Raw genomic sequence first — 26190 nt, 5'->3', positions numbered from 1 at the left:
CGTCATGTCAGTTCGTCTCGCATAACATCAGTTCCTTTGGACTGATTTTTCTTTGTTCTGCCTTCTTTGTTTTCAGTTTGTACTGCCTTGCACTTTTTGCTGCTATTGTTCTATATAAATGTTTTCACTACGATGCTGTCTTATTGATGTGTAGTTTTGCTGTCACCAGATTATTTTATTCAACTTTTGCCATATATCTCGGAGTGAGAGTTAATGGAGACTATGTTGAATCCTGTCCCTACAATTTCTTTTTTTAAGTCGAAATAAAATCACCTGGCGGTAGCAAGAACAACTTGAACTCAGTAACTGTCCTACGAACAGTCACTAGTCTCCACCTACTGTTTTTTAGTGACGACCCCATTGGGCAAATTTGGATTTTTTTTTTTCCTACCAGCAATGGTCCATAGCAGGACACATAGCCTGGGCCCTTCAGATTCCTTGCGCAGTCTCCGGTTTTCCTGGAATCGTCAATGAGACTCTGAGGCCAGAATAATAATCATTAGCTTCGAACTTTTACTGTGTAGCCTCAGTAAGGATACTGTATGGTATGTATAATATAAACAAGATCTGGAGACCCCAAGGTAACTTCTTGTGTAACATCAACAAGGGATCTGACATTGGTGTCGAAGAACGTACGTGTCTGGTGCGCTTTTACAACGGCCTTGACCCCGTTGGGGAGATTGGGATTTTTTTCCTATCGGCAATGGCTCATGCCAGGACACATAGCCTGGGCCCTTCAGATTCCTTGCTCAGTCTCTGGTTCTCTTGGAATCGTTGCGAGACTCTGAGACGAGAATAATAATACCAGCAAAAACATAAGTGGAGACTAGAAACAGCAAGACGCCATTGTAGCCTACTGAGTTAACAAAACTGTGGATTTAAAGCTAAATTTTTGTGCAGAATGAGATTCCAAAGTTAATTTTACCATCATTTTTACATCGACCACACAACTCATTTTTTTTTTTTAAGGGGGCGGGATGACGTCATTATTTATCGTATTCTTACCTTAATCAGACGATTATAGTTAGCTTAGAACATACCTCTCATAATGAAGGGGTTAGAAGCAATCTCCCTTTATCCCGACAGTATGCATCTAGCTGCCGAGCTTCAGGTATAGGCTTGTCAAAATTATTTTCGTGTATTCTAGGGGGTTTGCTTGTTCGTAGTACCCCACTGCATGGGTGCTGTACCACTAGCAAATATCTTGATTCTTCTGAAGTTCATCATTCTCTTTATAATTTCATTAAATACAGTATTACTTTGCACTTAGGACACTAGAAACTCAATAGGTTATCTACAGTCTCTAGTACCACGCGAATACATAATCAAGTCTTAGGTGAAATCGTGCCAAATTTGGTTTAAGAGCCGAAGAATGATGCGCTTGGTTCACCTGGTATAATTTTGGCTAATATGCTGTAAAACTGGAAGTTTACACTTTCATCATTTCAATTTTAACACCTTCATTCAGATGTCTTGCAGCCACCAGACGATTTATTTAAGCATGGGAAAGCCAATTCGAGCGGGAGAGGTTAGATAATTAATTATGATGTCTTCCATTAACGCCTTCAAAAAGAGATCTGCTGTGTTTGCACATGGAGACCACTAACAACATACCTGCACCAGCATATGCAGGTTCGAACACCTGATTACAGCTCCCCATGAGTTTTAAATAATTCCCTGCTTAGTCCCCCAGCCTAGATATTCCCACTCAGCCCCTCACCCTACGTCTTCTTCGGTCTCCTTCCGGTCTTTCTTCCCCTCATATTCACGGCTGCGACCCTTCCCAGCCATCCTTCCTCTTTCTCTCAACAAGTCCAGCTTATCTCAGCCCACCGCTATTTGCATCACCTCTCGGATATTTTCTCGAGCCTAATTTCTTGCAGCACACCATTTTCAGTTGTCACTCAGTGGAAGATACGAGTAGAAAAAATGAAAATGCGTCTCCTGATTTATATGCTATTAATACGGCCCTAAACATGGATGCAGATGTTTTGTCTTTGTTACTGGTCTGACCAACAGACTCTACAACTTACCCGTAAATGTTTTATTGTCATTGCTATACTCTGTCCACTTTAACTTGGCCTAAAATTGCTATCTCTCCATTTTGAATGCTCAATCGTAATAGGATATTAACACTACACTAAGCTGCTTGTGGTATCCCGGATAATGTGTTAATAATCTGTCATAATCTCAGAGGCATTCCTCATTCTGTCTAGTTGGAATGGCTATCGTCATTGTCCCTGCAAGAGGAAGGTCTGGTCTTTCAGCAAACCTCACACTGATACAGATACAGATACAGATGGTGCTAGCTACGAAGCATGAAGGATGTTGAACTGTAGCATTGCCTTATACTGCCACTGACCTACAGGATATAAGCTTCAAAGGGACGAAAATCTCCTTCAAGTTAAGGTCTAGGATTTCTGGTATTAACAGTATATCTACCCATATAATGTTTTACCTGTTGCTGAGCCTGTGTGAGTGAGTGTTGTTCCTCCCTCTCTCGCCTTAATATATAGATCACCTTCCTATATCCCTCCACCCCCATCCTCCTTCCACCTTCCCCGTCTCTTCCTTTCTGACCTTTCATATCCTGTCTACTTTTATCCTCCCTCCTGTTATCTCTCTCTCTCTCTTTCTCTCTCTCTCTGTCTGTCTGTCTATCTGTCTATCTGTCTATATATATGTGTCTATCTATGTATCTGTCTATCTGTCTATCTCCATCCCTATCTCTCTCTGTAGAGGTGAACATAACTGAGTCCATGTAGGTTTCTGGACTACTGGAGAAGGACCAGTTGAGCTGAAGTCCCCATCCGGTTCCATCTCTCTCTCTCTCTCTCTCTCTCTCTCTACGGTATATAATTATACTGTGTGTGTGTGTGTGTGTGTGTGTGTGTGTGTGTGTGTGTGTGTGTGTGTGTGTGTGTGTGTGTGTAAAAGAGCAACGTTGTTTGTTTGTTTGTTTGTCGTTCAGTCACAACCAAACCAAGGCCAGAGACCCCCAGACCCATATATTTTCTGAATCATGGTGACCCAAGAATGGTTTTAGGGGGGTCAAAATTCAGATCTGGGTCATTTAAGGCCACCGGTAGTGTTGGCCTCTTTGGCCCGGGCAACGGCAGGTACATCAGCAGCCCAATTTTTGGCATGGAGATTCACATGACCTCCAGTTCGGACATAGGCTATGTGAGTTTAACCTCCGAGGTCATTTGAGGTCACTGGTTATAATAAAAAAGTGCGCATAAATACTGTGTTAGTCTGCGAAAGCCGAAATACAAAGTTCCTGAACCTCTTATACTCCCCCTTCAAAAGCATAACAGGTACACGGTCTTTCTGCGTAGAAAGATAGATTGAACTGAAACATAGTATTAGAGTGTTCGCCTTTTTGGCCGGCAACGCCGGGTACCACTGCTAGTATGATATAAAAGAAACTTACCCACCACTTACTATTTCATTCAGCAGTGATGGAGTTATGGTAATGTTGGTAGTTGGTGGTGGTGGTAATGTTGGTAGTTGATGGTGGTGGTGGTGGTGGTGGTGGTGGTAGTTTTGTTGGTGGTGATGGTATGCTGGTAGTTGGTGGTGGTGGTAATGTTGGTAGTTGGTGGTGGTGGTAATGTTAGTAGTTGGTGGTGGTGATGGTGGTGGTGGTAGTTTTGTTGGTGGTGATGGTATGCTGGTAGTTGGTGGTGGTGGTGGTGGTGGTTGTCGTGGTAGTTGTTGATGGTAGTGGTGGTAATGGTGGAAGTTGCTGTTGGTGGTGGTGGCAATGTTGACAGTTTGTCCTGGTGGTGGGAATGATGGTAATTGGTGGTGGTGGTGGTGGTGGTAATGGTGGTAGTTGTTACTGGTGGTAATGGTAATTGGTGGTGGTGGTGGTGGTAACGATGGTAGTTGGATGCGATGGTGGTAATGGTGGTAGTTGTTGTTGTTGGTGATGGTAGTGGTAGTTGTTGGTGGAGGTAACGGTGGTAGTTGTTGTTGTTGGTGGTGGTAATGTTGGTAGATGTTGATGGTGGTGGTGGTAATAGTGGCAGTTAGTGGTGGTAAAGGTATCGGTGGTAGTTGGTGGTGGTGGTTGTGGCGGTATGTGGTGGTGGTTATGTTGGTAGTTGGTTGTGGTGGTGGTATTAATGGTGGTAGTTGTTGTTGTTGGTGGTTGTAACGGTGGTAAGAGTGGTGTTGGTTAATGGTAGTGGTGATAGTAACGCTGGTAGTTGGTGGTGATGGTGGAAGTAATGATGGTGGTTGTTGTTGTCGGTGGCGGTAATGTTGGTAGTTGGCGGCAACGATGGTAATGGTGGTAGTTGGTGATGGTGGTGGTGATGGCGGTAAGGATAGTAGTTGATGGTGGTAATGGTGGTTGTTGTTGGTGATGGTGGTAATGGTGGTAGTTGGCGGTGGTGATGATAACGGTGGTAGTTGATGGTGGTGGTGGTAATGGTGGTTGTTGTTGTCAGAGGTGGTAATGGTGGTTGTTGGTGGAGGTGGTAATGGTGGTAGTTGACGGTGGTGGTGATAATGATGGTAGTTGGTGGTGGTTATGATAATGGCGGTAGCTGGTGGTGGTGATTGTAATGGTGGTGGTGGTAATGGTGGTAATTAGTGATGGTGGTGGTGGTAATGGTGGTAATTAGTGATGGTGGTGGTGGTAATGGTGGTAGTTAGTGGTGGTGGTGGTGGTGGTAATGGTGGTAGTTAGTGGTGGTGGTGGTGGTGGTGGTAATGGTGGTAGTTAGTGGTGGTGGTGGTGGTGATGGTCGTAGTTAGTGGTGGCGGTGGTGGTAATGGTGGTAGTTAGTGGTGGTGGTGGTGGTAATGGTGGTAGTTAGTGGTGGTGGTGGTGGTAATGGTGGTAGTTAGTGGTGGTGGTGGTGGTAATGGTGGTAGTTAGTGGTGGTGGTGGCAATGGTAGTAATTGGTGGTGGTGAAGGTAATGGTGGTAGTTGGTGGTGGCAATGGTAGTAATTGGTGGTGGTGAAGGTAATGGTGGTAGTTGGTGGTGGTGGTAGTAATAGTGATAATGGTGTTAGTTGATGGTGGTAATGGTGTTAGTTGGTGGTGGTGAGGGTGGTGGTAATGATGGTCATTGGTGGTGGTGGTGGTGGTAGTGGTTGTAATGGTAGTTGGTGGTGGTGGTGGTAATGTTGGTAGCTGGTGGTGGTAATGGTAACTGTGGAAATTGTTAGTGGTGGTGGTAATGGTGATAGTTGGTGGTGGAGGTAGTGGTGGTAGTTCGGTTTAATGATAGCTGGTGGTGGTGGAGGTAATGGTGGTAATTGGTTGTGGTGATGGTAATGATGGTAGTTGGTTGTGGTGGTGGTAATGGTGGCAGTTGGTCGTGGTGGTGGCAATAATGGTAATGGTGGTAGTTGGTTGTGGTTGTGGTGGTAATGGTGGTAGTTGGTTGTGGTTGTGGTGGCAATGGTGGTAGTTGGTTGTGGTGGTGGTGGTAATGGTGGTAGTTGTTGTTGTTGGTGGTGGTGGTGGATTATTGGATTTACAAATTCTATTGTGCAAAATCTACATAGTAAAAAAAAATTTACACAATTGGTGCACCCCCTAGTAACACAAAAATTGAGTGGATTGCCTTGTTGAAGTGAAGCAATGGATTATACATTTGATAAGGACCACCCCCTGGTAACACACACGTAGGTTGGTATGAATGGAATGCATTATGAATAAATCTGTTAGTTATATATACACATATACATACACACACATACATATACATGCATATACACACATACATAATATACAGTATCATAGTGGGAGAGGGTCAGACTGTAATAATGGAGAGAAGCAAAAGAAGTTGAGAGAGAGAGAGAGAGAGAGAGAGAGAGAGAGAGAGAGAGAGAGAGAGAGAGATGTTAGGTATATGCTTTCATATTAATACAATATATAGTAATCTGCATAGCTACATACTGTAGGTATAGTGATATCAAATTGGCAGACACATTGGAATAAAAATAAGTATCAGTCTAATAATAAAATTAATTGAGCATATACCCTTAACAAGGATGTGATCTTTCTTGAGGCAGTGCATAATATGGCATCATATGAATATAAATTTGGTGTGGATGTCTGTGCACGTAATACATCTTACAGCAGTAATTACAACACAGTACTGTACAAAGTAAAATAGACATATACAGAGATGTAATAATGACTGACTTGTATTAGCATGTCGAATAGGATATAACATATAGCAATGACAGATTGTTGCAAGTATCAGCATGGGGAAGCTGAAACTTTGAGGATAACATTAATTACGGTGACATGGATAGGAATGTGGTAACCATCTGTAAACACATTTTTAGCTGGAAATTATAAATATACCAATACTAGTCAACTTATTCACATAAACATGTCTTGTAAAAACTAAATTGTGATTAATAATAAATCTGAAGAAGAAATGAAGTAGGCTGACCCTGAAAGGCAGGTGATGGGGAGACAGACAGACATGAATTATATTACACTGCACAAGCAAAACACGGGAATTCATTGATCACGTAAGGACAGAGGGCTGAAGAAAGTATACCAATAAATCATATCTGTTATTTGAGGAACATAAATCTCTATATGGTTTAACATTTGGCCACTCAACAATGTAATATTCTAGATTGTGCTTTCCGTTCTCTTCACATACTCTGCAGTTACTTATCATATTATTACTTGACTGACTTACTTCCCAGAGATATCTATACAGCGTTCTGATTCTGCTATAGGTTGTTTGCTGCCTTCTGGTAGTTAGTCTTACATTAACACAATCAGGTGCCTTGTACTTTGATACTGATACGCAATTTCTGAACGTTTCATGTGTATTTTTTATCACCTCTAGGTGCCGGTTGTAGGTGGTGGTGGTAATTGTGCTAGTTGCTGTTAGTGGTGATGGTAACTGTGGTGGTTCATAGTGTGGTGGTTGATGGTAAAAATTGCAGTGGCGATAATACTGAGATCATACAGCCATTAATATTGGTATAATCATCATCATCATTTAACTGATAATGTGTGTGTGTGTGTGTGTGTGTGTGTGTGTGTGTGTGTGTGGAGGTAATGGTGGTAACTAGTTGTGGTAATGATGGTAGTTGGTTGTGGTGATGGTAATGGTGGCAGTTGGTCGTGGTGGTGGCAATGGTGGTAGTTGGTTGTGGTGATATATATATATATATATATATATATATATATATATATATATATATATATATATATATATATATATATATATATATATATATATATATAAAATCATCATCATCAGCCGTTGAGGTTCACTGCAGGACCGGCCTATCCCTACCGAAGCAAGGACGATACAGCCAATGTATCTCTACCCAGTGGCTTAGGCTGTCTGGTAGAGACTGTACAGTATGTAGAGTGAGAAGTGCTTGTGAGTGTGATTGTAGTGTTGTAGTGGCTTTGGATGTGTGTGTAGTCTGTGAACCAAGTGTAATCGGCCCGCCTTAAGCCGATTGGGTGCGACACTGGTTCAACCACATCACCCCTTGTGTCCGCCAAAGTAGCAAGTGGCTTCCCGAAGTTTTTACAACTATGGCGGGAGGCGAACCCGCGCTCACCAGCGTGCGAAACGCACACTCTACCACAGAGGCTCCATATATATATATATATATATATATATATATATATATATATATCCATCTATCTATCTATCTATCTATCTATATCTATCTATCTATATATCCATCTATATACACAGTATATGCGAGTGAGCACACCACCTTACATCATGCCAATTTGGTACATCGACGCACCAGAGAGTTAGTGCCCCGTAAAACAACTAACTCAGATACAAACAGCCACTACTTGCGGGATTATGGCGCCTGGTTTTAGATAGATTGATAGATATTTCCTAGCTGTCTGATGCTGTGTATCTGCTGTGTTTGTGTGGTACGTAGCTAGCGCGTGAAATCAATTAATAATGACGGTATTGGGGAACCCAACGTATTCATATTTTCTCGCTGGCACAGAAGCACTGAGTTCTTAAGTCAACGTGGTCGGAGCGCAGCCAGGATTTTCTTGCGGAGGAGTTGAATTTTGTTAGTAATAATTTTTCTTGAGATACGGTATCTAGTGTTGGAGGGCAAAGAAAGCAACCTGGGAGCTATCACTTGTGACTGTCTACCCGTTCGGTTCATTTGAGTAGAAAGGGGGACCTAACACCCTTCCTTGGTTGCGCCTATGCACAAGATCACGTGTGAGTTTAGCTGTAGAGTTTGAATCTCTGGGGTACCAAGAATATTTTACTATCCTCGAATAAAGTAGGGTGTGCCTGCGGAAGTGGATGAGAATGGCAGTGCTTTAGTAGACATTTGTGCAGGGAGTGGGTTGGAGATGGCCAATACCCTCTTTAGGCACAAAATGATCCACAGGAATACGTGGCGAACGATGAGAAGGGTGGGTGGCAAACCGAATGAACGGAAGGCAATGACTGATTGTGTGTGTGGATGGCAGAATGAGAAGGTATGTAAAGGGTAGGTTGGGGGAGTGGACTTTCTGACCACCATTTAGTGGTGGTAAAACTCAAGGTTCAAGTGCAATGGAGGCATAGAAGAAGGGAAGGACAGAAGGAAATAGTCCATACAAGAGTAGAAAAGTTGCAAGAGGATGGAGATATGGCAGAATATAAGAGAGAAGTGAAGGAGCGATTAGGTAAATATGATTTGGAGCAGATGGGGGAGGTGGAAAGTGTATGCAAGATATTCACAGAAGAAATCTGTGTAACACGTGAGATGGTGTGTGGGGTGAAGAGAAGAAAAGTGGCGCAAGGAACAGCATGGTGTAATGATGAGGTGAGACAACCTGTGGCGCAAAAGAAGAAAACATATAGTAGGTGGATGGGAAGCAGAGGCATGAAGTTGAGAGGCGGAAGAAAGATTTATATGTATGGAGGAAGGGAGAGGTGAAAAGATTAGTAAGAGAGAGTAAGACGATAGTGGATGAGGAATCTGGAAGGAATCTGAATGTAAAGTGAAAGAAATATAAGAAAATGTTCTGGAAAGAGGTAAAGAGAGTTAGACAGAATGTTAAAGAAGTTAGTAGGGAGGTGAAAGATAAAAATGGTAGATTGCTAACGAAGGAAGAAAAAATGAGCAGATAGAGAAAACACTTTGAGGACGTGTTAAACATTGAAAATGACAGGAATGCGAGTATAAGTGGCTGGGGAATGGCTGGGAGACGGAGGGAGGTGAGAAGGGAGGAAGAGATCAGTAGGATGGAGGTAGTGGAGGCAATGAAGAAAATCAAAATGGGGAAAGCCCCAGGAATTGATGGAATGTGTGGTGAAGTGATGAAGCATGGGGGAGAGATAGCAGTACAATGGATATGTGGAAGATTTGCAGATTGGCCTGGGAGGAAAGTAGAGTCCTGGAGGATTGGAAGTCAGGTATAATTATTCCCCTGTACAAAGAAAAAGGAGAAAAAGAAGTGTGTGGTAATCATAGGGGCATTTGTCTTCTGAGTGTAATAGGAGAAGGAAAAGTATATGGTAGGTTATACTTATTGACAGAGTTAGGGAAATAACAGAAGGATTAGTTGGAGAGGAACATGGAGGTTTTAGGAAGAGATGAGGTTGTGTAGGTCCGATATTCATCCTTTGGTCTTTAATGGAAAAGTTTCCAGAGAAGAGAAACAAGTGGTATGCGGCCTTCATGGATTTGGAGAAAGCATATGACAGAGTGGATTGACATGGAATGTGGAAAATATTAAGAACATATTGAGTAAATGGGAAGTTGTTGAATGCCGTGAAGAGTATGTATGAGGATGCTAAGGCTGCAGTGCGTGTGGATAGTGAATGAATTTTTCTATCTAAAAGTTGGACTGAAACAGGGATATGTCATGTCTCTATGGTTGTTCAGTCTGGCTGGAGCGGCCCTAATGAGAGAGGGCAACGTTTGAAAACTCCCTGTACTGTTGTTTGCAGCTGATAGGCCTACTGTATTGTTAAGCGAAGACGAGTTTGGGAGAGTGTAAGAAAGGGAATTTAAAGGTTAATGTATAGGAAAGAGTAAAGTTATGATCTTCGAAAGATGTGATGTAAATGAATGTACAGTGAGGCTGGATGATGAGGAAATGGAAAATGTGAGTGCATTTAAGTACTTAGGTAGGCTAGTGTGATGAGTAAGGATAGAAGTTGGGAGGATGAATTGTTTGAAAGGGTCCAACGAGGCAGGAAGTTAGTGGTTCTTTGAAAGCAATGATAAGAAACAAAGATGTGAGTATGGAAGTAAAAAAAGTCGCTGCATGATGGTATTGTCATACCAACTCAAACGTATGGAAGTGAAGCTTGAACCTTTTTGGAAGGACGCAAGTCAAGAGTGAGAGCAGTGGAAATGAGTTGTTTGAGTGGAGCATGTGGAGTTACATGGAGAGACAGACTGACAAATAAGGATGTGAAGGAGCATTGTGGTGTGAATGTGGATGCGATAGAAAGCGTTAGGAGAAACACATTGAGTTGATTTGGCCATGTGGAGAGGATGGAGAGAGAGAGAGAGAGAGAGACTAACGAGGAGTGTATGTGAGTGAGATGGAGGTGGGGAGAGGGACGGGGAGGCCGAGGATGAGGTGGAGGGATGGAGTGGAGAGGTATATACAGTACTGTAAGTGGGAAGGGTGTGAGTTGGGGGAGGGCAATGAAATGGCGTGGAACAGGGCGACATGGAGGCGATTTGTTTGTGGCCACCCCTTACGGTTTTAAGGCGTCTGGTAATAGTTGGACAAAAAATAGAAAGGCAAATACTACACAGTTGAAGTACAACCATACAGTCTTTGATGCTAAACTATATATAGTCGTGGCGCACGACTCTGAGGTCATTATCGTACTTTGGCAACCTATCCGGCAACAGTGCTCCCAATTTCGTGTATAAGATATGCGTGTGATTGGTGTATATGTTCGTCTATAATAATATTTGTGTATAATATATTCGTGTATAATATTTTCGTGTATAATAATATGATTTGTGCATAATATGATACGATATCGGACCCGCTGTTTAACAGGTAGGTTGCCAGGGTATGATAATGACAACCTCAGAGTCCTGCGCCGCGACTTTTTTTTATTTTTTATAATGGTTTAATTATTTAACATGTAAAATGCCCGCCGCCGGACCACCCACCCCGCCACCCCCTACCCCACCACCGGGCAACTACCACACCAACACCCCAGGAGGACACAACGGTGGGGTTAGTGACCCAGGTCAAGAGGGTCACCGGGACACTACTGTCCTGAGTCCCTTTTCCCCTCAACTACCCCGACACCAGGTGACCGGAAAACGCCAACGACCTTGCGGGCGGGACAACCATCGCCAGAATTGGGGTGGGACTGAACAAGTTTCAGTCCCAAGTAACGTCTTGGCGACGGCCATTGTTACAACCTCAAGAGGAGGCCCAAGGCTACGGCCAGACGTGTGCACCAGGGCGGTTGTGCCCTTAGCCACTCCAAGGGCAGGAGGCCCAAGGCTACGGCCAGACGTGTGCACCAGGGCGGTTGTGCCCTTAGCCACTCCAAGGGCAGGAGGCCCAAGGCTACGGCCAGACGTGTGCACCAGGGCGATTGTGCCCTTAGCCACTCCAAGGGCAAGAGGCCCAAGGCTACTGCCAGAAGTGTGCACCAGGGCGGTTGTGCCCTTAGGCACTCCAAGGGCAGGAGGCCCAAGACTACAGCCAGACGTGTGCACCAGGGGGAGAGGACCCTTAGCCACGGCTGTAGAAAGAGGGTCACCGGGACACTACTGTCCTGAGTCCCTTTTCCCCTCAACTACCCCGACACCAGGTGACCGGAAAACGCCAACGACCTTGCGGGCGGGACAACCATCGCCAGAATTGGGGTGGGACTGAACAAGTTTCAGTCCCAAGTAACGTCTTGGCGACGGCCATTGTTACAACCTCAAGAGGAGGCCCAAGGCTACGGCCAGACGTGTGCACCAGGGCGGTTGTGCCCTTAGCCACTCCAAGGGCAGGAGGCCCAAGGCTACGGCCAGACGTGTGCACCAGGGCGGTTGTGCCCTTAGCCACTCCAAGGGCAGGAGGCCCAAGGCTACGGCCAGACGTGTGCACCAGGGCGATTGTGCCCTTAGCCACTCCAAGGGCAAGAGGCCCAAGGCTACTGCCAGAAGTGTGCACCAGGGCGGTTGTGCCCTTAGGCACTCCAAGGGCAGGAGGCCCAAGACTACAGCCAGACGTGTGCACCAGGGGGAGAGGACCCTTAGCCACGGCTGTAGAAAACCCAGGAGAGAGAGTCGCCTCTGTGCTTCCCTCTCCCCATATCGGAGAGGACACGGACTCCGTGAATCCTTTTCCTACCTCGTCCCCCTGTGGGAACCCTTCGTCACCATCCGGGAGTGTTGCCCCGGAGGTGTCGCCAGAGTGGTGGCAAGGTCCGAAACCGGGCCTACCTCCCACGCCTGGGAGATCTCTGTTCTTTCCAGACACCAGACGGAGACGAGGCCCCAGCCCAACTCTGTCGGCGCCTCTCCCAGCAGACGACCGCAGCCCCAGGACCCCCAGGCGTGACCAGCAGACTCCAGACTTGGGTAACCCAGGCTCCCTCACCCCGCGGAGCCGTAGACGACAGGCCCGCCTCCTCCAGGTGTTTGGCCCCAGTCCCGAGGGCCACCTCTCAGGTCGAGGCCCCCAGACAGGAGGGCCTCCCTGCACCCCACCAACGAGGCCCCAAGGCGAGGGCCACCTCTCAGGTCGAGGCCCCCAGACAGGAGGGCCTCCCTGCACCCCACCAACGAGGCTCCAAGACAAGGGCCTCCTCTCAGGTCGAGCCCCCAGACAGGAGGGCCTCCCTGCACCTCACCGACGACCAGGACCCGGGCAGTGACTCCCCTGCGGGTAGTGTGTTGCCCCTTGCAGGCAGAGTCCCCCTAGGGCCCTCTCCTCACGCCCCGACGACAGAGTGTACCCCACCTAGGAAACACGGGTAAATAAGTGACGCCCCTCGTACCGAGAACAAACCAGGGGAAAGAACAGTGAACAGTGACCGAGTCAAGACCAGTGAAAAACCAGTGACAGTTGCTATTAGTCTAAAAGAACTCAATACCCGGCAGAACAGAAAATTACTTGAACCCCCAGTAAGAGAAGTTAGAGTAGTTGTACGAGCCTCCAAGTAAAAGAACTTTCAGTGACTGTGAATGGAGACTAGGGAGTGCGGGAGAATCAAAAGCCTATATCAAGTGCCGCCGCGACTAAGTCACTGCGTCAAGTGTCGCAATCCGCACCCTGTCTTATTTATAATAGTATTTCCCCCATGGACTCTTAATCTTGTTTATTCCCCTTGTTTCCAATTAAGTATATGTTTTGACTTCAAGTGAAATACGGGTATCCACATATATAATTCAGGACATTAGTGTACATGTATCATATCGTGTATTAAGTGTAACTGTATCTCGTGGTGTCAAAGTCTGACTCTGTGTCCCTGTCTCCTGTATCTTAAATCTCACTCTGTGTTATATTGTAACGGTGTAGAATTAAGGCAATAGATGTGTTAAGGTATACTGCCTGGTTTTTGTCCTGTTCCTTTGTTGGTGCTTTACTTCCGGTCCAGAAAGAGGACCCCGCTCAATCGCTAGTGTTTTGGGGACGAGAAGTCGACCTAAAAACATTCAGCATAAAAAACATGTGAAATAGAAAGTACTGTACAGAGGGGAAAAAAAAAAAAAAAAAAAAAAAAAATCAAGGCATAATATAATAGTCCACGAGATTAAAGCGTTTTTTATTTCTTCAGCAATAGAGAGAATTGCATATGCAAACTCCAAGATAAGGGAAACCAAAATAGATATTCTCTGTTCTTGCCTCGTCCGTCGGAAATTGTCTTAATATTAACTATTGTTTATATCTGGGAACTATGTGATCCGTACGGCTGACACAACACGGAATTTATGCTAATGCGCCATAAATAAAAAGTATTTTGCTTAAACCTTGCAGTTAAGAAGCAGTAATGCAGTATGACAGTAACTGCTGACATCATTGACATTATTATAAATGTATGAAAATTACTCGTAGTAAATGTAAATATACCTATCATATGATTATAAATCAAAGAAATAACGTAAATGATAACAAACTTCGGTCATAGGATTCTGAAATCTCGCGGGGAATCTTTGCTTTAGAACTAACCAAATGAGAAACTTAGTTCTAGGCGTGAGGTTGAGCTGGTCTTTTAAAGGCTAGAGCAATATTTAGGTGTTTGGCCATTATATTTTAAAAATAATTAAAGTAAAACCAAACGTCATATTTTGTTAATAAGCAAGTCAAAGTCTTGATTGTAAGCTAGTATAAACTTTAATAATATGTCATGGCGGCGTTGTTAAAGGTTTGTTGTATTATGGTATTACAATTTATTTCTCGATTCATTTTGTCTGTATTGTCTCTGTGCTCTTCATATTTAAGCATTTTAGCCATAAATACTCAAATTCAGTAAATATTTGGTTAATATCCTGGTAGACTTTGTAGATAAAGAGTAATGTAGAGGATTATAACGGGGCTTGATTTGTTTACATCTACCAAGACTTTGTCACTGAACTCGGCTGACATCCAAGAATTTTCCTTTGTTGGCCTGAGTCGCAGAAGGAGGTTGCATAGGGTGGCGCAGTAGTTCAGACAAAGTGATTGAGGCCAGGGTGGCTTGTGTACCGTGTAACAGCCTCTGTGTTGTAGAGCAACCTCACGCTGTAGGGGGTAGAGTAGTGCCAAAAACCTTAGCCCAGGCTATTTTCATGTTAGTCACGAGATATTTTATGGATTCTGTCATTTTGAAGCATCAGTGCACATGGAATCAAGTTAAAAGTAACAGTAACTGATATGTGATACAGTTTGGTGATTTAGTGTTTGGTACTGTTCTTGGACAAAGTTGCTGGTTATCAGCTATAATTTCATGTACTGTGTAATTTGTGTGGATGTTATTTTTTTCTGATTCATTTAATTCTCTTTTCAGTATTTTCTTTTGTTTGATTATAGTTTAGGGTCATCCACATTGAATACCTAATGCATACCCTCCTCTATTCCCCCTTGATATTTCAAATTGTAATTGACTTCAAATTATTTTTCAAGCTACATTGAATACTAGTTCATTGTTTTTTCACGTTTATTTCACTTTGCTCATGTTTTAGTGAACCTGTTAGGCTAAGGATTCGTACAGTTTTGGAGCATAAAGTACAGCATCCTTGTAAGTGGACTCGAGGGCTAGCACCTCCTATTTTCATATTCTGTCATTGCAGTGACACATGGTGGTGTTTTAGGTTGACTTGCTAAATTTTCCACAAACAGACAATAAATATTGAAGCTTAAAGACTTGGTAAATTTTTACCTTACTTTACACCAAATTCCCTTTAAAAATTAAAACTAATCCACTCATGATGTAGTGCTGCTTACTTCTTCATTAGCCTTTATCATTCTTATTCTGTGCCTGCCCTCCTCTCTTCCCATTTCTCTTATCTTTCCTGTCACATCTTACTGCTTTTCTTTCCTTTAGAGGTGGCTTTACATTGAATGACAAGCCAAATGGTTTCCTTTAAGCCAGGAAGCCGTTTACAGTGCTGGGTGGTAACCATATAACCAAACCATACGTGCTCCATATGCGTCAACAAGTGGGTTAGTGGAGGGTTAGTGCCCTTCTTTGTAAAACAAGTAACTCAAAGTCAAATGGCCACCCCTGATGGGATTGTGGCATCTGGCAGTAGATAGACAGATTTTCTTCGTAAGGTTTTTAGTGTTATGAGGTAAATTTCTGCCGAAATAAAGATACTAACCTAACCCAACGTTATACCTTTACAGTGAGCAGGAATTGCTGCTTGTGTACGAGGTGCAGTTTCCGGTTTAACTCGCTGCGTCCTAGTGCCATTTTAAAACAGTCTGACATAATTCTGCGGCCAGTGCCAGTGCCATTTTAAAATGGTTTAAAATAAAAATATTCACTGCGACCACATTTTTCAAGATTCGCGGGTAAAAATTGACAGGCATGTATGGTAACTGTTCCTCTGCCATCCCCCAGGCTGTCAAGGCCATACACTCACTTGCTTCCCCCCTTCACGCTCCCTCTGCCTCACTCTGCCTGTGTGCCTTGCCTAGTGCTGTACATAGTGAAGGCATTTTGTAAATATTTTCACGTAAATGTAAGTTGTAAATATTTTCTTCAAAGTGTACGGACTATATAGTGAAGTCAAGTTGTAAATACCTTCTTGTAAGTGCCAGGACAGTACATAATGAAGTCAGGCTGTACCTGTCTTCACGTACGTGTAAGATAATGCATTCACAGTGAGAAAGACATGCAAATTGTGATAGATGCTGAAGTAATAAGCAATCAGAAAAGTGTATTGAACATTGCTATACCTTCCCAGCATAAATACCTAAGTATACCTTACATAGAAAATGGCTTTCTCACGTACGTGGTGAGCGTGAGTGTCTGTACCTGTGCACGAGTATGCAGGACTCAATAAACCCCATTTCCAAGCCTCGGTGAGCATTTTAATGGCAAAATTCGTTGTTTCCACATTAAAATCTATCATTTTAGCAAAAAAAAAAAAAAAAAAAAAAAAAAAAAAAAAAGTTGAAAAATGGCCGGCATTGGGGCGACCCATAAGGCTAAAAATAGCCGGCACGCGGCGGGTTAAGTAAACAAGATGATTTTCATTCATTCATTGCCAGACGCCATGTATCCCAGACAGGGTGGCCAAGGGCATAGAGTTAATTGTTTTACAGGGAGGGGCACTAATCCTCCACCAACCCCACTTCACGTAGGGATGAAACAAGATGATGATAAGGGTATAAAAGTTGATTTGTGATGGATATTTGTAAAGAATAATGGCTAGGTGCTATAATGTTGGCCTAATGGTTTTACATGGCATGAGTTTGGTGCAAAGGTAAAAATAATGTCAAAAACTTCTAATGAAAATCTGCAATATGTCCAGAATAAATTTCAGTCATTACTGTTATGAAATACATATTTCATAAAGATCAAAAGATGTAACAGTATAGAGTACTAAGGTAAGAGTATGAGGTTATTTCATAAGTGAGTAGTAATATCTTTTCATTTATGGAATTAAGTTATTTGAATTGCTGTGTTTTTGTGATTAGTCCAGTTACACTGCAGTAATGGGTATAAAAATTAAATACTGTACTGGAACAGTTCTCCCCTTTCCCCCCCAAAAAAAATAAAGTTGATGGGAATAAGTAGGTTCATGACTATTCATGACTAGTGTAGGCTATTTTTTCTTGCATTTTTCATTAGTCTGGTGATGAGTATATAATTATATAAGAGTACTGTACTGTGTATGGTGGGTTGTGCTAATTGGATTACAGTACTCATATTGCTAAAATTTCCACCCAGTTTTTAGTCACTTATAATTTTTTTAATGGTGTTATTAGGACTGTCAAGAAATTGTCATAGAGATTAACTTTGGATGGACCTTGTGAAGGAATTACATTAAGATAATTAAATTATTTAAAGAAAAGTGTTTAAAAATAGAAAAAACAAGAATAAGTGTGTGTATTACTACAAGTGAAGTGTTGGTGTGCGAACACCCATCATGGGATCATTGTGGCAGGTCAGTGCATATCACAACTCAGAAAATGCATTGATTCTTGTAAGAGTTTATAATACATATCTCTGAGTATAGATTTAACCTTGTATGGCTTTTTATCATAATTAAATACCATAGTTTGACTTGGTTTAATGCTGATTGTGTTTCCTTACTACTGTACTGTATTTCAGAGAATCTTGTAGAGATAGATTTCCGTAATATGGTTTTGATAGTCATGGAAGGTGAGAAACAGTTCAGAGTTTTAACAGTACATTTGTTTTGTATTTGTTGTAGCTTATTTATGGTGTTTTATTCTATTTTCAGTATTGTAATAGGGTTCCATTCTTTGTGATCCTCACTGTACGGCTTACTTTTGATATACCAGTGTATTTGTAACATTTTTAGTGATATTATCCTGGGTACAGTGCAGTACAAGATATTCTATCGCGGCCTCGTTATTAATAGAGCTATGTTTCTTTTTCGTTAATATGCTTTGTGATTTTTCCATTTTTTGGTAGTAATTTCATGATGTTTGTACAGTTTGTGACACACTAAAGTACATCATGATCTTCTCTTTTAGGATAAAGGCACCGTCACCTTTGAGGAAAAATGGCCTGCAATGCGGCCGACAGTCTTGAAGCTTCTTCGACAGGAGTGTGTCAGCCGGGCTGAATGGCAGGACCTCTTCTGGGCAGTGCACAAAGTTTGCCTTTGGGATGAGAAAGGGCCACCCAAGGTCCAGAAAGCCTTACAAGATGACATACTTGATTTCATCACCCATGCCCAGGCAGTGAGTAGGATGGGTACCATATCATTTAAAGTGAAATTTCCGTGTGAATCAGCAGAAATATAAGTAGGCTAACTGTGTGACGGAAAGTGTCCATCCATCCATCCATCATCCAATCCTACGTTGCCCCATGAGGAGCGTAGGAGTCTGGGGCTAGGCAAGTTGGTCCTGACATTTAAAATGAGAGTGACCAACTTCACTCATCCCTAAGTGGTATTATGTGAGCAATAACCCCAGCCACCCCTTGGATATAAACCTTCACCGGTTCAGTCCGATTGGAGCGCCTTAATTACCCACTAAACCACTAGGCATCATAATTTGGTTATATGGTTACCATCCAGCATAGTAAATGGTTTCCTGGTGTACAGGAAACCATTCAGCTTGTCACTCAGTGTAGAGTCATCCAAGGGCAGAAGGAACAGGAGAGAATGAAGGAAAGACAGACAAAAGAGGAAGTGTAAAGTCACCTGTAGGCAGAAGGACGAGGAAAGCATGAAGTAAAGAAAGACAGAAGAGGATGGAAGGAAAAGAGGGAGGAGAGGAAAGGGCAGACACCCGAGAGCAGCACTACATCAAGTGAGTGGATGGTGAGTGCTCCCACCTACCACATGTTGAAAAATAAGGAATAAGGTAGGTTGAAGCAGCCCTTCATACAGAAAAGAAAGGAAATTGGGAGAAGGAAATAGAGTGGTTTAAAGAAGGAAAGCAACCAGTGCTGTGGGGTCTTGCATGTGGAATATAAAACTTAGTACAATGTACCAGTATAGAGACTGCAAAAGAATAGCTTCATAGTATAAGGGTTTGATACATTGATGGCTCATGTTTAGACAGCCAAGAGTGAGAACAGTGAAATGAACGTCAAAGTATAGCCAGTTTTGTAGGTTGGATATAATAAGAATTTTATTGAACATGAATGATGTGGGGTAAAGAGGTGGATTAACGAAAGTGTAGAAGAGAGTGCAATCATAAAATAGTTATGACTAGTGGTGAAGAAGGTATTTGTGCATGAGTTTGAGGGTTGATGGATGTATAGAAGGCTTAGAAGATGGTTTGATGTGTCGATTAGCCATCTAAGCGAACAGGTATGGAAGAAGAAACAAAAAATTTTGGAAGGAAGTGTATTAATGAAGTATGGATGCAAGTACACAAGTTAAGGGCTATGGTATTTTCTGCATTTTATGTGGCAGATGGTAGAATGGCATTGCCTGCCAGTTGTTGCATGGCTGACTAGAATCAATTTAACCACATGGTTGTGATGCAACAGTGGTCTTGAAAACTTTAAGTGATTAAGTGAATGCTGTGGCACATTTGATTGGCCATTTTCTATAGTTCTCCCATGTTTGTGTTTTCCGTTTCCTAGATTTCATCCCCTTTCCCCATTTATAAGTGGAAACTAAGAGTAGGATGGTAATGAAATGTTGTACATGACAAGTATATCAGTTTTGAAATAACAGAAAAATACATATATTTTCTGTCAGCGTGTTTTGGATCAGCATGAAGATCAGGCTCTCCTAAAGGCATACATCAGTGAGTGGCGCAAGTTCTTCCAGCAGTGCAACTATCTCCCACTGCCCTTTAATCAACTGGAGTCAGCCCTTGCTGGCAAGACCACCACTTCCGTCTCAAAGAAAGTTCACAATGATGATTCTATTGTTAGAAAGGTATGTTATGTTTCCTTTCTTTGCTTGAAGCTAGAGATAAGGAATTCTGCCCACACAGGTTATTGCATGTGTGTTGAGAGATGAGTAAACAAGAACTGAGATTGGGTACTTGAAACCTCTCCTTTGTTGTATGGTATGCTAGAAGATCCTGAATATACATAGTTGTAAAATATACTTCTTCCAGCATTTAACGGAGAATGTTTATAACTCCATCACTGCAAGAGGGATCTCATAAGCTATCATCATCATCATCATCATCATCATCTGGACCTCCTTTCCCACCCTAGGGCAGGGTGAGGAGTTGCAATGTCCAGACACCCCAAATCTGGCAGGGTCAAGTGTACCCAGATTCCCCTATCCAAAGTCACTTAATCATGGCAGTCATTTTTCATAAGCTATCGTTCGTTTCGTTTTTAAAGGCTCCACCATGCTTGCATGTGTTGGCCTTGGTCACTTATTGGTGGCTCTCCATGCTACACGATCCATTGCAGCCTCCCTGTTCAGTCCCTTGGGGAGCGCGGTAGCTCGGTGGTAGGGTGTCAGGCTTGTAATCGTGAGGTTGCGAGTTCGCCCCCCGCCCGGTGGCTGCCATGCTGGGAGGGGTAGCGCTCTCCTGTAACCCTAGTAGGGCTATATGATCTGATGAGGTCTAGCTCGGGGATTAATCCCCTGTTCAGTCCCTTAACCCTGTGGTCACACTTAATGACCTCGTCCCATGTCTGTCTCGGTCTGCCCCTCATAACCCCACCCCCAATATTAACACTTCTCACCTTCCTCACCCAATTATCATCCCCCATCCTCTCCACATGTCCAAACCATCTCAATCTACCTCTCCTCATCACAACATCAATACACTCCAGTCCCATCCTATCTCTCAACTCTTCCATCGTAAACCCAGCCCCTCCAGGCCTTGGACGCAGGGACGCACTGCACATCCACCTAATCATTGTCATTTCTTTACGTCTGAGCCGGCGAATATCTTCCTCCTTCACTGCCCAGGTCTCACTACCATACAGCGTTACACTCCTAACACATGCTGCATACAAAGACCCCTTAGTACGTAGGGAGAGTCCTCTCAATGTCAGGAGAGGCAAGAGCTCCCTGAACTTCTTCCAACCACTTCTCACCCTAGCCACAGAGCTAGCTCCAGCCCCACCTCCAGCACACAACATGTCTCCCAAATAACAAAACTCTTCCACACACTCAAGAGATTCACCAGCAAGTTCAATCCTTTCACGTCTGACAATCTCCACCTGCTCACCCCGACACGCCGTACACATAAAATCAGCATTATCTCGCAGTCTACCTCTGATACCACTACATCTCTTATGCACCCATTTATCACACACACTGCACAAGATGGAATTACTTCCCACGCCCTTGTGGCAAACTGCACATGGCCACTCTCCCTCGTCTTTGACAGTACCGCCACCAACCCTAGATATCATCACTTTTGTTTTATGTGCATTTACCCTTAAACCCTTGTGCCCCATACCATCTCTTCACTTCCTAAACCTTTCCTCCGCCTCCCTTTCGTTCTCTGCAATCAACACCAAATCATCAGCATACAATAACTCCCACGGGAGTCCGTTTCTAAAGTCACGTGAAAGGACTTCAAGTACCATGATAAACAACTCGGAACTCAAGACTGACCCCTGGTGCACACCAGCATTCACGGAAAACTCATCACTCAAATCTCCATTCACTCTTACCTGGGTGTGAGCACCCACATACATAGCCATAACCATCCTAACCAGCCACTCCTCCAAGGCAAGCTTTCTCATTGCCCACTTCACCACCTCTCTAGGGACTCTGTCAAAGGCCTTTTCCAAATCAACAAAAACAAAATAAAGATCCCTTCTCCTACCAATATATTTTTCCTGAAGCTGACGAACAATGAATATAGCATCAGTGGTTCCCTTACCTGGCATAAACCCAAACTGCATCTCATCAATATTCACTGTTTCTCTAATCATACCTTCTAAAACTCTCTCCATTACCTTCATTATCTGATCTAAAAGCTTTATGCCTCTATAATTTCCTCTTGTCAGGGCATCACCCTTCCCTTTATACACATTTACAATTACACTCTTCAGCCAATCATCTGGGACAACACACTCATAAATAATCCTATTTATCAGGTCAGTGACTAAACTTGCCCCTATATCGCCTGAGGCCTTCAACATTTCAGCAGTCAACCCAGACACACCTGCTGCCTTCCCCACCCTCATCCTGCCTATTGCCTCACTCACAGTAGCAGTATCAATCAAAGGCCAATGGCCAGACACTGGATCTGTTGGCTCCAAACCTTCCCTGTCCCAGTCAAACTCCTCATTCAACAAACGGTTATAATGCTGTCTCCATGCATCTTTAATATCCTCACTGTTCACCACTACCCTTCCTTCATCATTCTTCACACACTGCTCACCCATAATATCCTGATTATCCCTCTTCACTTGACCTGCCACCCTAAATATCATATTTTTCCTTTCCCCATGATTTAGGTTATCAAGTAATTGTCTCTGTGACTCAGACTTTGCCCTGTATGATGGATATATATATATATATATATATATATATATATATATATATATATATATATATATATGTGTCTATATATACATATATGTGTCTATATATACATACACACGTGACAATGTTCCACCTTTTGCTGCAATAAACCTAGTCACCATAACTAAGGCTAATATAAAAAAAGAAAACATTGTACCAAAGGGGTAAATGTGATGAATGATGTGAAAGAAGGGAAGAAAAAATGTTTAAGAGAAAGCTAACATTATGTACAGTGACTTATGCCTGACTCATGCCCAGTCACCATTTATGGAGGTAACAAAATGTAACACATGGTACGTAGTTAATGTTACTGTATATCTTGCAACTGATATTAACCCCTTCAAATTATCTTATGCAGCTTAGGAGAAACTTTTTTGGATTAAAGGGGCTAGATACTGCTCTCATTACCATTGGGCTCTCCTAAACTGAACAGAATAACATTGTAGCAACAAGAATTAATAAAAAAATGAAGTGAAGTGTTTAAACAAAAAGTGGATGTATACCACCCTTAAGCATTGATTGTATTTTCTCATCAATGTCCATATACAGTACTGGTATGCCCTAATATGCCACAACAGTACTGTTTTTGCAAAAGAACATAATTACATTTAGATTCAGTGAATATTAGCTGGAACAGTTTCATTCTTTCTGGTACTATAATTCTTAGTACTGTAGCACAGAGAATTCAGCATTTTACCACAGCTAGTACAGGTTATTCACTTTTTGGGGGGACAGTAAAATTACAGGTTTTCAGACAGGGTTTTTTTGTACAATATTTTAAAGTATTGTTATATGTTGCAGAATGTAAAGTACAGGAAGAATACCCGGTAACTTCTTTAAATTTTCCCTTTGAGCCTGGGGATGTATTTAATTTAGTTCTTTATCTTTTTAACTACAGTGTTTTATTCATTTTGGGTCAGATTTTTTGATCTGGAGGGTTATATATAACAATAATAAAGCCTTTTGATGTGAGAGACTTTAATTAAGGTAAATAAAGTGGGCTGGTAGGCAAGAGTAAACTAAAGGATGTCACCTGTGTACAAGAGGTTAAAGCATGTAAAATGGGTTAATAGCCACTATTACCTTCACCCCACAGCTAATGTTAGACAGCTGGAATGCAAGTATCTTCAGTAATATCAAGCAACGCCTTCAGGACTCTGCTATGAAGCTAGTTCATGCTGAGCGTAATGGGGAGGCTTTTGATTCCCAATTAGTCATAGGAGTGAGGGAGTCTTATGTAAACCTGTGTTCAAATTCTGTTGACAAGTTGCAGATTTATCGTGATAACTTTGAGAAGGTGAGTGAGAGTTCCTTTTCTTTAAAAATTACAAGTGTATGGATGTGTTTTCATGCATTATATGTGAGTTGGCTGGTGTAGGATTTATTTGTTTTCATTTTTCTTTTCATTGTAGCAGTAAGTATTGACATGTTAAGCTTCAGCATTGCTTTTCTTAACCCTTCTCTTGCTCTGAGTCTAGTTAGGTATTTGGTATTGTCTAATGCCAGTTTTGCAGTGGCAGTATTCCAACCAGTGATGTGTATCCAAGGTGTGCTATTGTGCAAAGCTTGGCTATCTGTTTTGCCATTTTTTATTTGGAAAAATTACTGTACTGTATTAGCAGCTATCCATATCTTTATCCATAACAAGTTGGGTAGCCTATCCTAGGGCAGGGTGAGAAGTTGCAACATCCAGCCAGAGTTTGCCCAGTTCAATGGGCCATGCTTCCATTCACTCATTATTCAGTCGCTTGAAAATCCTGGCTCCATCAGAGAGGCCAAAATAATTTTTTCCATGTTCTGTAGCTTCACATATACCTATATGATAGAGCCAGTCCGAATGCTGTCAAGTTAAAAGGGGTGCCAGATCCCTGGTTATGCACTTCTCCACACAAAATTCATCCATCCAGCTTGGTCTCTTGTCAGTCCTTCAACCTCGCCAACTTCCATACCTCCCATCCTCATACACTCATCCACCATATCCCTCCAGCTTCTTCTTGGCCTACCTTGCTTCCTCCCTCCTTCACATTCACCCAGATATACCTTTTTCACCACTCTATTGTCATCCATTCTCTCCACATGATCAAACCATCTCAGTACACTCTCTTCAATTCTGATGTCCACAGACTTCCTCACTGCATCCTTCACGAATCACATTATTCCGTACCCTATCCACTCTCTGTACTCCACATACATTCCTCAGCGTTCCCATTGCCACAGCTCCCACTCAAGACTTTTCATTTTCATGCCATACCATAGTCTCACTTCCCTGTGTTACTGTTGGCACTAACACTCCTTCATGTAAGCCTCACACAGCTGCAGCACTCAAGCCTCAGTTTCTTATCAAGGCCTTCATTGCACCAGCTACTCTCCTTTCATGTGTCACTCTATTTCCACTTCTTTTGCACATTTTCCTCTCTTTTTTTTTTTTTTACCACACTACCCAGGTATTTGGACTCTCATCAATTCCAGTCTCTCTCCATTGACTGTAACATCACACTGAGAGTCACCTTCTCTCGCAATAACCATCACTTTACCTTTTTCTACATTTACTCTCAAAACACAACACTCACAGACAACTGCATAACTCTGCGCTAGTCTACCAAGCTCTTGTCCAGTATTTACAAGTAGCACTGCATCATCAGCATACAACGAATTTGAGATATTCCATCCATCACCATTCATTACCATTCCCATCCCTCTCTCTGTTATTCATGTTTTTACTTCTCTCTTCATCGCATCCATATTTACGTATTGAACAATCATGGGGACGTCACACATGCCTACATTGCCTACATTGATCATGAACCTTTAACTTAGATGCCCATTTACCCTTACACTTGCCTCACCACCATCATAAAAACTTGATGGCACCTAGCAGCTTACCATCTACACTGTACATGAGCAGAACCTTCCACAATCCTTCTCTGTCTACTCTGTTGTTTGCTTTTGCCAGATCCATAAATGCCATAAACACCCTATTTTCCTTCTTACACATCTTCTTCACTTTCTGTCTCACAGTAAATATTTGATCCACACATCCTTTCCCACTCCTGAAGCCACCCTGTTCATTACTTACTAGGACTCCTGACATCTCTCTTGCTTTATCTATAATAATTCTTCCATATACCTTCCCTACAACACTCAGTAGACTTATGCCACAATAACTCTTGCGCTCACTTCGCTCACCTTTATTTCTGTACAGGGGTACAATCACTGTGTGGTAGATGGGGGTGCTCACCATCCACCCACTTGATGTAGTTCTGATATGGGTGTCTGCCCTTTCCTGTCTTCCTTCCTTCCTCTTCTGTCTTTCTTTCCTTCATTCTTTCCTTTTCCCTCTGCCTGTGGATGGCTCTACACTGAATGACAAGCCAAATTGTTTACTGTACACCAGGAAACCATTTGCTACACTGGGTGGCAACCATATAACCAAATTATTGCGATTGGTGGTTTAGTGAGTAATTAAGGTGCTCCAGTCAGATTGAGCCAGTTCAGGTTTATATCCAAGGGGTAGTTGGGGTTTATTGCACACGTAATGCCACTCAGGGATGAGTGAAGCTTGTCACTGTCAACTTAAATGTCAGGACCAACTTGCCTAGCCCCAGTCTCCTTCGCATCTCATGGAGCAACATAGGAT

The 26190-nt window shown here is 42.7% G+C and overlaps 1 protein-coding gene across 1 annotated transcript in view; it reads left to right on the top strand.

The window, feature by feature from the left end:
- Nucleotides 1-17540: 17540 nt before the first annotated feature.
- Cul5 (cullin 5) overlaps nt 17541-26190 on the top strand; it is a 53984-nt gene continuing 45334 nt past the window's right edge. Inside the window, exons 1-4 of the mRNA XM_080276598.1 lie at nt 17541-17558; nt 18115-18324; nt 19800-19982; nt 23650-23850. Coding sequence (XP_080132724.1) covers nt 17541-17558; nt 18115-18324; nt 19800-19982; nt 23650-23850 — 612 coding nt within the window. The remainder of the gene's footprint in view (nt 17559-18114; nt 18325-19799; nt 19983-23649; nt 23851-26190) is intronic.

The sequence above is a fragment of the Coenobita brevimanus genome, chromosome 65 (assembly GCF_032717465.1).
Source record: "Coenobita brevimanus isolate Jiangsu-jjx chromosome 65, ASM3271746v2, whole genome shotgun sequence".
NCBI classification, from domain to species: Eukaryota; Metazoa; Arthropoda; class Malacostraca; order Decapoda; family Coenobitidae; genus Coenobita; species Coenobita brevimanus.
This window is presented reverse-complemented; position numbering and strand designations above follow the sequence as displayed.